The following is a 13,827-nucleotide window of genomic DNA, read 5'->3' as shown; positions in this document are numbered from 1 at the left end:
TGGGAAGGTTCATGCAATTAAAATGAATTTCTCCCTGTAAATGTTCCACTCTCTTATTTCAAGCAAATTGATAGCATAGTCCTTCATTTGGAATGATAATTGTCCCAGATTACATTTCTATAAATTACCTGCCGGGGGACGAGGAGCCCAGCCGCCTGAAAGAGGACGATGGCCGCCGACCGTGAGGGGAGAAGGGGCTCCTAAGCGACCGCCTGGAGCGGTCAGGGCCGCTGCCAGGGGCGGAGGAGTTCCCTACCAGCCGCTACAACGCAGCAGGGTTTAAGACCGCCGACCGCGAGCGGGGAGGGTCTCACTGCCGACTGCTGCCAGGGGCGGGGGAGACCCCTTCTGTTTCCCGAGAACGCGCCGGGGCGTTCCGTACGCCAGGGGCTGGAGGTCTGCCTCGGATCCACCCGGAGAGGCGCGGCTGTCGTCCGATAGAGGGTGGAGGACTGGCCGAGGAACAAGCTACGGTGTATCGGAGAACTGGCAAGTAAGGTTTTTTTTCCATCTCTCTCTCCTCTCTCTCTCTCACTGCCTTTTCCCTCTCTTTTAAATTTTACAGTGTTTTTTTGGGGGGTACTACACTGTTACAGGAAGTACCCCCCCAGTATAACAATTTCTGTTTCCCTCTCCTTGTCCCCTCCCTCGTCCAGGTAGACGGGGATGACCTGCCAGCAGATGGGGCTTACGGCATGCCCTCCCCCAGGGAAAGAGGGGGGGGGTGTACGTCATGCTGGGGGCTCCCCAGCCTGAGAGAACGAGGGAGGAATGTGGCAGGGCGGACGGCGGGGCCGGGTCGTGATCCTACACACCCGGTCCCGTATAAGGCTAATCAAGCCTCCCGAGAGGGATAAAGGTCGACTGCAGAGGATCGTGTGGGAGACAGAGATCGTTTACGGACATGTCCATCATGTGTGTGTTTGTCTTCTATTTTAGTGTATTATTAAAATATGATTTATGTTGAAAAGCTGGTTCTCGCCTTCTCCTTTCCATTGATCCCTTTACACTTATATAATTATTTGCAAGTTGACAAACATTGTTAAAATAAAAAAAATAAAAAGCCACATTTCAGATGATGTGCACTAATCTTCTTTTTATTATTATAATAATTATTAATATTATTTAACTTTCCTCAAGAACATAACATCTTCTCAAAGCAATTCAACTAAGAAAATAACATATAAATAAATTTTCCATAAATAAACACTTAACTAAGCTCTTAGTGTTTTTAGTAATCTGTAAAGAAAATATAAAATATCTGAAGGAAAATACAGTATGGATGGTTTGTTTCCTGATATCAAACATCATTCAAATGGAATTTTATAAAGGGTTTTGATGTGCATTTTAAAACCCCACATGACACTGAGAGAAACCAGAATGGGTAACGGGTGTAATCTGAACTTTTTCTTTCACTAGAGCACAAATGAAGGGAATGGGATGCCTTCAACAGTCGCGTGCACCTGCGTGTTTCAGATTGCGCATATGTGCAACACTCGCACAAAACACAGCTGCGCGTGTTTGGATGGGAGGCATGTTTGGAGTGCGGGATGGATCTCATTAAATTTGGTTTTTGTTGCTCATGCAAAATTGCGGGCCTCAGAAGCGGATTCAGTGACGTTTTCTTGCGTTCTAGACATGCTTTTCATCTAATGACAAGTGCAACTGTTTTCACTCACATGAAGCCCTGACCACTGACAGACACGTGCACAAGGACAATTACATATATCAACATACACAATGTATAAACCTTGCAAATCACTGTTTTCTGCTCTGTGTCACGTTTTCTAAAGCCAAACCAATTCCACACCCCACAAGATGCACTTTTTCCTTCATAATCTCCTCTTATCTTCTCATTCAAATGAATTTGAGGAACGAGCAGTCCCTCTGCCTTCCTCCATTTATCCGACAGTGTGTGTAATGCAATGTGTGGCAATTTTGTGTTACCGTGATGATAATCCAAAATGTATACCGGTTGGCAAATTTCTACCAGTTTATCATGTCTACCGGTGTATTGCCTACCCCCTGGACATACATTAATAAAGTCACCATACTGAGCGTTATGCTGCCTCTATCAAAAAATTTATTGGCTCTTTTAACTGTAGGGTGGGTAATCCATTCCAAATCCACAATATTGAGCATTGTGATGCCTCTAACAAAAAGGCAGTTGGCTTTTTTAACTGTCATGTGGACCTCCAACTGATATACTGTATTTACAGTTACTATTTCTCCTATTTTGAGAGCAGTCTGGCTCCGTTCCTTATAATGTCTCTGGGGATTTGTGTCTTACATGCTCTCCTCTGAGAGCAGAAAACGAGAAAGAACTGTATGCACTCCTGCTGAGTACATGAGGGCAGCATAGGAGACACTCCAGCTTTAAAAGTACTAATGGTTCATTTTTGCTACTATGTCATCCACAAAAGTTCTTCATTTATTTAAAGGATTTTCACCTGGCTTTGAACCCCTAATCCAAATACACACAAGCTTTAATTAGAGGTGGTGTGGAAATGTGTTTTTTGTTTTTGTTTGTTTCTATTAGAAAGGAGAAGGAGATTGTGATCTTACTTCATCCAGGTCACCATCGGCTCAGGAAATCCGTCAGCATCACAGGCCAGCATGGCTGAGTAGCCCATGTCAGCTGTTGCATTTGTTTCCACTTGACGGATTCTAATAGTGGGAATGACTTAGAGGAAAAGGAAAATTGCACATTTGATATGTGGAGACCACCAGAGAAAAGCACACACACCTTAACCGTCTATGGTATGCATTATGGTACCATTGAGTAAAAACGTCAAGGTTACTGTTGTAACCTCCATTCCCCGAGGGAGGGAACGAGACATTGTTTTGAATGAAGTGACACAAGGGGTCTTCCTGGGATGCCAAACGTACCTCTGAACCTGAGAAATGGCCAGTATCAAGTTGGCAGACAGAATTTGCATGCCCTGCCCCAGACACACGGGTATAAAGAGAAGCGAGTGCCAGTCAGGATTTTTCTTTCCCGGTCCTATTCTTCAGGGGGAAAAGACCCTGCGGAGGCCACATCCTGCCCAGTCTAGAGTGTCTAGGGAGGTAAAATGTGGCAAACACACCACGAGGGTTGTGAAGCCGTATGTGGGAAATGGCGTGGTGGTAGGTCCAGCCTAATGAGAGGGGACTCTACAAGCACGGCGACTGGGGCAGCGGGGCTGCCCAAGGGAAATACATCACGGGGAGTTTGCCTGAAAAGGGAACTAAGGATAACGTGAGAATGTGCCGGACCGAACTCCAGGCACGTGTCGCTGACAGAGAACGCATGCAGGTCCCCAACCCTCTTGATGGAGGCTAACACGATCAGGAGGGCCGACTTCAGGTAGAGGGCCTGAAGCTCAACTGAATCAAGCGGCTCAAAGGGGGGGTCTCTGAAGGACTGAGAGGACCACAGAGAGATCCCAGGAGGGGATCAGGCTAGGTCGGGGAGGGTTCAAGTTGTGCTTACCTAGGGACTTGCCATCTACTGCGTCGTGGTGGGCTGCGATAGCAGTTACATAGACCTCCAAGGTGGAGGGGGACAGCCTCCCCTCCAGCCTCTCCTGCAGGAATGAATGCTCTGACCTAAATGCACACCACTGCGGGTCTTAGGCTCAAGAAGAACATCAATTCGCGAACAAGCGCAACTTTAGGGTGTAAAGTTGCCTGGTGGAGGGAGCTCTGGCTTAATTGATAGATCCACTAGATCTTCCGTATCCCGTCAAGAGGCCAGACATGGAGGTTCCAGAGGTCTGGGTGCGGGTGTCAGAGGGTCCCCCGTCCCCCGAATTTTCCAGGGAGGTGCTGTCGCGAGGATTGTAAGATCCGAGAACCAGGCCCGGGCAGGCCAGTAAGGGACCACCAGGATGACCTGTTCCTCGTCCTCCCTGATCTTGCACAGCACCGGTGCAAGAAGGATCACTGGGGGAAATGCATACTTGCGCAGGCCCTGGGGCCAGCTGTGTGCCAGTGCATCTGTCCCGAGAGGAGCTCCTGTCAAGGAGTACCAGAGCGGGCAGTGGGAGTTGCCTTGGGAGGCAAAGAGATCTATCTGTGCATTGCCAAATTGGTCCCATATCAGCTGGACCACCTGGGGTGGAGCCTCCACTCTCTGCTGGGTGAAACCTGCGACAGCACGTCCGCTGTCGTGTTGCGGTTGCCAGGGATGTGAGTGGCGCGCAGCGACCTGCAGACCTTGCGGCTGACTCCAAAAGAGGAGATGGCGGCCGAGATGTGACATATGAGGAGAGCACACGCCGCCTTGGCGATTTATGTACGCTACTGTTGCAGTGCTGTCTGAACAGATCAAGACGTACTTGCCCTGGATTAGTGGGAGAAACCTGAATAGGGAAAGAGATACAGCCAATAACTCTAGGCAGTTGATGTGCCAATGCTGCCGGAGTCCTGTCCAGAGGCCAGCGGCAGCATGCCCGTTGCACACGGAGCCCCAACCATGTCAAGATGTGTCTGTTGTCACCACGACATATCTGGACACCTGCTGCAAGGGGATTCTGGTCTGCAGAAAGCTGAGGTCTGTCCAAGGGTTGAAAGTCTGAAGGCAAGAAGGGGTGATTGTCACACGGTAGGTGCCATGACGCCATGCCCATCTCGGGTCTCGAGTCTGTAGCCAGTGCTGAAGCAGTCTCATATGCATCAACCCGAGCAGCGCGGCCATGGCTGAGGATGCCATATGCAAGAGCATCTGGAATTGTTTTAGAGGAACCGCTGTGCCGGGCTCGAAGAGAGCAAGGCACCTGATCACTGACTGAGCGCGCTTGTTGGTGAGACGCGTTGTCATTGAGACTGAGTCTAACTCCATGCCAAGAAAAGAGATGCTCTGAACCGGGACGAGCTTGCTCGTTTCCCAGTTGACCAGAAGCCCTAGACGGCTGAGGTGCCTGAGCACCTTGTCCCTGTGAGCGCACAGTAACTCTCAAGAGTGAGCCAGGATGAGCCAGTCATCAAGGTAGTTGAGTATGCGGATGTCCACTTCCCTTAGCAGGGCAAGAGCTTCCTCTGTGATCTTTGTGAAGACGTGAGGGGACAGGGACAGGCTGAAGGGGAGGGCCTTGTACTGATACGCCTGGCCGTCGAATGCAAACCATAAGAATGGTCGTGTCGAGGCAGAATGGAGACGTGGAAGTACATGTCCTTCAGGTCTTCCACCGCGAACAAATCTAGCTGTCGAATGCAGGCAAAAGAGCGTCCCGAGGCTTGGGTGCTGAGAAAAGACTCAAAGCACTTACCTTGCTCCGCACACCCGGCAGGGGGTGGGTTAGAGACTGAGGAAGAGGTCCTAGAGAGGTGTCTTCTGAACTCGTCAGCGCTGGCCTGCCGGGGCTGAGCAGTCGTGGGGCTAGAGACGAGGGAACTGCATCCGGGGAGCCGGGACTGTAGAGTTTTGGGGCCGGGGTGCCATGAGAATGGCATGCACCGGCTGGATGACCCAGGGAGTGAGGAAATTGCTCTTTATCGAGAATGTGGGTGCCGCAGCCCGAAGGAGACATGAAACAAGGATTCTCCTCCTGGCCGTCCACCGGGGGATGGAGTGGTCTTGGTACCAGCTCCGGAGCGAACGTCTGACTGCCTGGGTCTCCCGTCTCAGGAGCGCTTCGGAGCTTTCCTGGTCCTGGAAGGGGTCCCGGAGACAGGGCGCGTATGCCGCCTGCGAGGTGCTCGACGCTGGGGCTGAGAGCTGGGCCCGGGTTGAGGCCGAGCTACCTGTTGTTTAGCCGCAGGGGGACGCACTCGGCGAGCAAGTGGGGCGCGCTGGTTTGGCGGCGCCATGGGAAGATGTGCCATCTGCTTCTTCACCGCCAAAAACTGCTGGGCGAAGAGGCCAAGCTGGGAGACGGGGGCGTTGAGAAAGCGTGCCTTGTCAATGTCGCGCATCTCAACCATGTTCAGCCAGAGATGACGCTCCTGGACCACGAGGGTGGCCATCGCCCGCCCGAGTGCCTGCGCTGTGACCTTCGTGGCTCTGAGAGCGAGGTCGGTGGCAGAGCTCAGTTCCTGAAGCACGTCGGGGTAGGAACTACCCAGGTGCAGATCTTTGAGTGCCTTGAACTTGGCTTGGTGAACTTGTAGGAGAGCCATGGCATGCAGGGCGGAGGCGGCCTGTCCGGTGACGCTGTAGCCTTCCGAGGTCAGTGATGACGTCATTGTACAGGTTCTGGAGGGGAGTACCGGGCGGTCCCGCCAGGTGGCGGCGTTCTCTGGACACAAGTGGATCGCAACCACTCTGTCCACCTGGGGGACCTCCGTGTACCCATGGGCCACCCGCCATCCAGGGTAGTGAGAACGGACGAGCAGAGGCAAGGGGAGGTGGTTCGTGGGGATTTACCCGACGAAACAGAGCCTGTCGTTATCCCCAAATCGCCTTCATCGCCAGCCGGGTTTTCCTCAAACCCGTGGGAAGAAGGAAAGATGTGGGGGCAGCTGAAGTGGCTTTCTCTCGTGAGAAAAGAAAGCCGCGACTGCAATGTTGTCATGGTTATGTTCTCACACTGAGAACATGAACAATTCATAAAACGCTGCCTGCGTGTGATCGCAGCCCAGGCACGTGAGGCACGTATGACCTGGAGAGAAATCAACAGCATCTAGTAACTACACAAAAAAGATGCGGCCTGCTGTGTATTGCTCTTTAATGAGTGGGAACTCAAACTCTTTTAGAGGAAATAAACTCTTTTTAGGAGGAGAAACACTCTTTCAGGCAATGAAAGCACTGTCGAAGCGCCCAAGGGCGTAGACTGCACAGTGTGCAGTGAGAGAGAACGCCAGCTGGAAACGCGCCGTAGATCCAACAGCAGTGCTTATCGCCAGTAGAGGTGAGTGAAACAGTGTGAACTCAGCTTGCTGTTGCACAACCATTCGGCTCCGAAGAAAAAATTCTGACTGGCACTCGCTGCCCCGCTTGCCATTATACCCGTATGTCCGGGGAGGGCATGCAAATTATGTCTGCCAACTTGATATTGGCCTTTTCTCAGTTTCAGAGGTATGTTTGGCATCCCAGGAAGACCCCTTGTGTCACTTCATTCGACACAACGTCGAGTGAGTGACAGAAGGGGAACTGTTTGTACAGTTTTTTTTGGGATACCTAAAATGGAATACTTAAACATAATCTATATAAATATATATATTTAGTATATATTCAGTATACAAAGTATATATATATATAAAGAATGTGTAAAACATTTATTTGCTCTTCCAATGTGCACAGAAACAAAGACATGTAGGCTATCTATTTTTAATGCATTATAAATCTTACATTTAATCAGAAAACAAGTTTTATATTTACATGCTGCCCTCAGGCAAAATTGTACCATTGCAACTGCAATAATAAATCAGCACATTCCAGAAATAAGGAGGCTTTACACTTCCTTCATAAGAATACTAATATAATTATCTACATATGTAAATGTAAAATAATTACAATATAACAATAAATGAAATGTATATAAAGAAAAAGAAAAGATGGCTATAATACAAAAATATCAGGCATTTGGTACATTATGGTTCAACTTTGCCTCAGGGCAACATGCACATTTTCATTATTTTCTAACACACACACACACACACGCACACACGCACGCACGCACGCATGCATACACACACATTAATATTGCATCTTCACGTTTCAATATACAGGGATCCATTTTTTTAGACAATAACATTTGTTAAATGTATAGTTTATTCAAAAACATAAATTCTGTCAACATTTGTTCACCTTCATGTTGTTCCAAACCCGTAAAACTGACTTTTTCCGCAAGTCACCATTCACCAAAAATGAGGTTTACATTCTGCCTATCTCTTTTTGTGTTCAAAGGAAGAAAGAAAGTCACAAGGGTTTGGAACAACATGAGAGTGAGTAAATAATGACATTATCATTTTTGGATGAACTATCGCTTTAAAATTTTCATCTTTCACAAGAGCACATGTGCACAAATTGCAAGACATGTGCACACCTGCTGAAAGAGGAACTAAATTGGTTGCCAGTGAATCTTTTGCATTTAATTTAGTTAGTACTCTCCTCTTAATGAAGAAAGATCTCATGAACTGGGTTTTTTATTTTGTTACAGCGAGCAAAATTTTGCCTGGAGGCAACACCATACTACTCAAAACTAGAGCGTAAAGGAGAATAAGAGCTCACCATTAACAACGACTTTAATTTTGCGAAAGTCGACTTCCCCTCGTGCTTTAATGCGACCCTCGCAAGTGTACAGGCCCTCATCAGTCTTCCTGATCCCTCGGATTTGGAGATGGTTGTTATTCAAAGCCCTGAAACGGACTGCACAGATCAAGGTGAATAATTTTTTTTGTGATGAGATGTCTGATTAATGAAGTACAAAAATGACATCAATCATATGGGAATATATCAATCTCAACACTTTTTCCCCACCTATTTTCACATAGAATAATTTAAGAGCAACATTTCTGAGAAAGAAGCATTAGGCTGCAATAATGACCTTCTCAATTCATTAACATTTTCTGAAGCAAAGGGGAGTAGTGCCTGTACAAAACTGCCACAACACTAGGGTGTTGTGGGTGGTTGGCAAGGCTTTCTGCACTTGTTCTGGATGGTTAATAGAATGCTGGTATGTTATTGCTAGGGTGTTTCTGGGTGGTAGCTAGGGTATTGCCAAGGTGTTCTGGGTTGTTTATATAGCGTACTGATATGTGGTTGCTAGGCTGTTCTGGGTTGTTGCTAGGGAATTGCCAAAGTGTAGTGGGTGGTTTATAGCCTATGCAAGCACCACTAATTATTTATTACGTAACAGTAGATAATACATTTTTCTTACCATCTTTTTCAAACTGGATCTTTGCACCTTTGAATTTCCAGAGGACAGTTGGTGGAGGGGAGCTAAAGACATCACACACTATATTGGCAGTGTCCCCTTCAGTGAACTCTTGAGGTGACGGGACATTTGTGAAGGTGATTTTTTCTGGAAGAAATATCAGCAGTTGTACAGAAAAAAACTCATCATAATTAATTATGCAAAGTTTGATTTGGTATATATCTTATAACTACTAGCCTGACAGAAAACAGGCCAACAGAAGAAAAATCCATATAACTGAACCATTTTTGTTAATTTTTTAATTCCATGTTAAAATATTTGTTGTAAACAGGCATCTTACGGTATATTTTCAGATTGACAGTGGCTTCAGCCTCCTGATCCCCGCTGCTGGCTAAACATTTATATGTGCCGGCGTGATCAACCTTTGCATTGTAGATTGTGAGAGTGGAGGACGTCTCGTCGTTACGAATCACGTTGACGTCCTGTCTGCCGGGCTCAATTTTCTCCCCTCTCGGAGAGAACCAGTTAATTTCCTTCACCCCACCGATGACTATGGCCCAACACAAAATAGACACATCACCATTCATGGACCGTTTTGTGTATTCAATATTTTATAATATAAATTGTTCCGTTAAAACTTAAGCTAGTGGAACATCCACATAGCAGAAATGCATCGGTCACAAGCAAATTAGGCCTTTAGCAATTGAATTATTTGCTTAAATCAATTGGGATTAGGTGTCACCGGCACAAAAGCTGTCAGTAGGTACCACCTATAACTTCAACTGATTCTCTGGTTACTACTCTATTACTCAAATCACTGGACCATAGGAAAAAGCACTGGTGAAGTCTCAGTGTTGAGGGCAATTACCAGAGCCGCTATTCCATGTCTTTGAGTCTTAAAATGAAGCCCAGGAGAGTGTAACCAGGAAACTGTTTTCCAAAGTAAGATACATGGACACAAAGGTTTAACATATTTCTATCTTAAGTCTGATCCACTGGGTCTCATTTACTAGGTCCTCAGTGATATTTACTGACATCAAAACCATCAGCCACATTAAAATTTAAATTTACACTTGTGTAATATTTCAGTAAATAGTTTGAATCATCTAGATTAGAACATTATTGCTTTTGTAAGCCACAACAACATGGAGAACTAGATATACTTCTGTTTGACCCTTTAGAACTAGGCATCATAAAAATAAAATACTGTATCTACATTTGTGTTCTATGGAATAAAAAAGTCATACAGGTTGGGAAGATTCATGAACAGGGGATGGAAAGCTTTGAACAGTAATTAACTATTTCAGCAACATCCAGTGATCAACAAGTGAACAGTGCTCTGAACTAAATTTGCCTTCCCTGAAGCACACGCCTTAAAGATTACCCAAAATTGAAAAGTTTGTTAACATTTACTCACCCCTTTATCATTTTAACACAGTATTCATTTCTTTCATCCATAAAACTAAATAGATCTCAGGCAGAATGTCAGTTTCCATATAAAACTGGATGGTTATTTATACTGCTAAGCTACAAAAAGGTTTTAAATAAAGTCATAGTATTTTGAGAATAATCTAATAATAGGCCTTTTACGATAATAAATTCATAACATTACGAGATTAAAGTCATGAGAATACATTTGTAAAATTATACTATGTAAGTCATAGCAATACAAGATTTAAATTGTAATATTATCAGAATAAATTTGTAAGAAGAATTATGGGATTAAAGCAACGTTTTGAAAATAAAGTCATAATGTTACTAAATCATAAAATTATGAGATTAGGGGGTAATATATTTATATTATTCAAAATCACAACATTACAAGAAAAGGCATCTTTAATTGTATAATTTTGACTTAATTGTTGTAACATTATGATTTTTTCCTAAAAACATTACTACTGTAAACTAATAATGCTACGACTTTGTTCTCTTAATATTAAGATTTTTCGAAAATTATAACAATATTATTCTCTAAATCTTAGTTGTTATTTATATTTATATTTTGAGCATGAGTAAATGATGACAACATTTTCAGTTTTGTATGAACTAATCCATTAAATATTTTGTTGCAATGAAAGAGAAAGGGAAAGAAAGACAGACTGATAGTAATGTGCAGATGGATAAACAGATGAAGGGAAAAAAAAAAGACCAATTACAATTCAGTATGCAAGAATTACAATAACTACGTTTCCACTGGCAGGCCAAATGAGGGCATGCTAGTGCATGCCAGGGCCAGTTGTGTTCCCACTGTCACTTCTGGTGCTTCATCGTGCCTTCTCATAGCTTCCTCGGGGCCTACGGCCAATGACCTTTAACCCGCTGATTAACCTTGGGCCAAAGAAGGCCAACTGGGGATCGAGGCGGTCAGTCTCAAAGGCAGAGTTTCACTGAGTCAGGTCAGAGGTTTCAGTATCAAGATACTCACTCCTCAATTTTTCATATCTAGCTACCAGCTTACCTCAACAGATCAACGGAGAATGGAAAATCATCAGTACTGGTCAGTAGATGAAATAGGGCTCTTTTGAATATTTAAGCTGATGAAAATATGCAATGTCAGATTGATGTGGCATCTGCCAAACAAAGACGTGAAGTTTATTGTCGCCGAACTGGCCAAGTTGTGTATCCAGTGCACAATGGTACAGGTTCAGGAAAAAAAAAATGGCATACACATTAAAAATCTGTGTTAATTTTGAGGGCTAGCTAGTCTCCAGAGTATACCTCAACTCGAGTTTCACTCTTGCTTGTGAAATGGGTGGGGTGTGTGACGTTGGCACCAGGGCATTATATTAAGGGCAGGTCTTAGAGCAATGCTGCACGACTATTGGCCTGATTGTTGGAATGCTGATTGATTTTGGTCTTGCGACTCGAGGTCCGAGGTTATTAGCCTCAGCTTACCAGTTGATAGCCCTGGCTCGCACTGGCCCGATATTGGAAAAGTGGCTGGTTAGGCTTTATCAGTGTCATCAGATTTTGAATCAGATGATTTTATCAGTACAAGATTTTCAGACTTTAATGTAACATTTTGTAAGATGTGCTGTATAAAGTTAGCAAAAAAACAAGAATGCATAGCACAACAAAGGTTCAAATCATCAAAAAGTTTAGATGGAGTCAGTTGGAGTAGAGTTAATTGAAGAAAAGTGTTTGAAGAAGAAAAGGAAAGAAGCAAGAAAAATATCAATCCAGTGCTTCCCTTTAAGAACTGTAATGAAGACCATTGTGTGTCTGGTCAAAACTTACCTTCACAAAAGAAGAACCGAGACTCGCCAACACTGATCTCGCTCTGGGCAGGTGTGATTTCGACTTCCAGAGAAACTGAAAAGAAAAGTGAAAGAAAAGTATAAAGATAAAGAAACATCAAATAATATCCCTGTAATAGAGCAAGTTCGAAAATCCACAGTTCACAACAGAAACTTTTTAAACTGTACTTTTCCACATGCATATTTCAACAGCACAGAAAGCCTCTGAGAGCACTTTTCATTAATTCCACACAAGCAGCTGATCTCTCCACTTTTACAGCCGCACAAGTAACTATAGAAACCTCTCTGTCATGGGCTCTTCTGATAAACAACATCGTGTCATCTTGATCTGACTAAATGAGAGGTGACAACAGACAGTAAAGCTAACAAGCTCATTGTCAGACCAACCAATTCAACTACATAAGAGTTATTCTGGATCATTTATTGTGTTATTGCCACAAAATCTGACGTGCGGCATCACTGTGCATTCAGCACAAAGTCAGAAATGCATCTCATAATGCTGAAAATTATTGCTAAGAAAAGTATTTTAATACCCCTTTTTAAACAAATTTTAAACTAGGCCAAACAGGCTGTTTGGTTTTAAAAATGATACAGTACATCAAACTATTTTCTTCAGGAACACTAAGAGTGGCCACAGCAAAACAGGTCGATACAAAGGAGATGTTAGGGAAATGAGTAAAGACAAAGCGAGCAGACTAAAGAAAAAATTGATCAGTGCACAGATGGTGGCCTTTTGTCTTTTGGTAACTTAATTAATGGTCAAACGAGGGTGAGAGTAAACCTCAATTAAATCAGCATATTCAATCAATACTACTGGATGTTTTATGCTCTTAGCGGACAGACCAAACATTGCATGTGTCTTCCCACATTTATAGTCTTATCAAACATTATTTGGAAAAGAGAATAAATGTAATTTGTTAATTTAACAAATCTGTTAACATTTTAAAGGGATAGTCCACCCAAAAATAAAATTATATCATCGTTTACTCACTGTGGCAGGGCGGAGGGCGGGGCCGGGTCGTGATCCTACACACCCGGTCCCATATTAGGCTAATTATGCCTCCGTGAGGTTTAAAGGCTGACTGCAGAGGGCCGTGCGGGAGAGAGAGCTCGTTAGCGGACATGTCCGTCATGTGTGTTTGTGTTGTCTTTTAAGTTTTCCATTAAACTATGATTTATATTGTCAAGCCGGTTCTCGCCTCCTCCTTGCCCATCGATTAACTGTTTTACACTCACCTTCATGACCTTCATTCCAATCATATATGACTTTTACATTCTGTTAAATATCTACTTTTGTGTTCTATGGGAAAACAAAGTAATTCAGGTTTGGGACGGCATGAGGGCAAGTAGCAGATGATGACAGAACTTTCATTTCTGGGTGAACTATTCCTTGAAGGCAAATGAAGGGAATGACACAAAAAGACAGCTGTCCTACTGAGGACAGGATTCTTTTAATTTATTAGCTACTCATTAGCAGGGCATGCCAGAAGATGTATTGTGACACCAGTGGAGTGTGCATATTAGCCACAGAGCTCTAATCTCTGAGGTCACTGCTTTAATTTGATCTGAAGAATTACAAGAGCGGCTAACAGTGAACTGTTTTGTTCAACTAAAGACAGATCTGACATCTGCAGTGACACAGAAGAACCAGGGCCACTTTATTGAGAGAAAATATTCAAATGAGTCATTTGATAAGAACTAGAATTTTCCTTGATCTTTTGAGATAATAGATACAACATACTGTAACTTTCAGAACCAAAATCTTCCCA

General features: G+C 44.2%; 1 protein-coding gene across 8 annotated transcripts in view; it reads right to left on the bottom strand.

The window, feature by feature from the left end:
- The window catches only part of ncam1b (neural cell adhesion molecule 1b), a 160,838-nt gene that overhangs the window by 76,563 nt on the left and 70,448 nt on the right, over positions 1–13,827 (bottom strand). For all 8 annotated transcript variants that reach the window (XM_052107175.1, XM_052107178.1, XM_052107176.1 and 5 more), the window contains exons 2-6: positions 12,039–12,113; positions 9,142–9,351; positions 8,805–8,948; positions 8,156–8,293; positions 2,566–2,683 (exon numbers count right to left, since the gene is read on the bottom strand). In XM_052107175.1, coding sequence (XP_051963135.1) covers positions 2,566–2,683; positions 8,156–8,293; positions 8,805–8,948; positions 9,142–9,351; positions 12,039–12,113 — 685 coding nt within the window. The remainder of the gene's footprint in view (positions 1–2,565; positions 2,684–8,155; positions 8,294–8,804; positions 8,949–9,141; positions 9,352–12,038; positions 12,114–13,827) is intronic.

The sequence above is a fragment of the Xyrauchen texanus genome, chromosome 36 (genome assembly GCF_025860055.1).
Source record: "Xyrauchen texanus isolate HMW12.3.18 chromosome 36, RBS_HiC_50CHRs, whole genome shotgun sequence".
NCBI lineage: Eukaryota > Metazoa > Chordata > Actinopteri > Cypriniformes > Catostomidae > Xyrauchen > Xyrauchen texanus.
The sequence above is the reverse complement of the archived record's forward strand: the minus strand, read 5'-3'. Positions and strand labels throughout refer to the sequence as shown.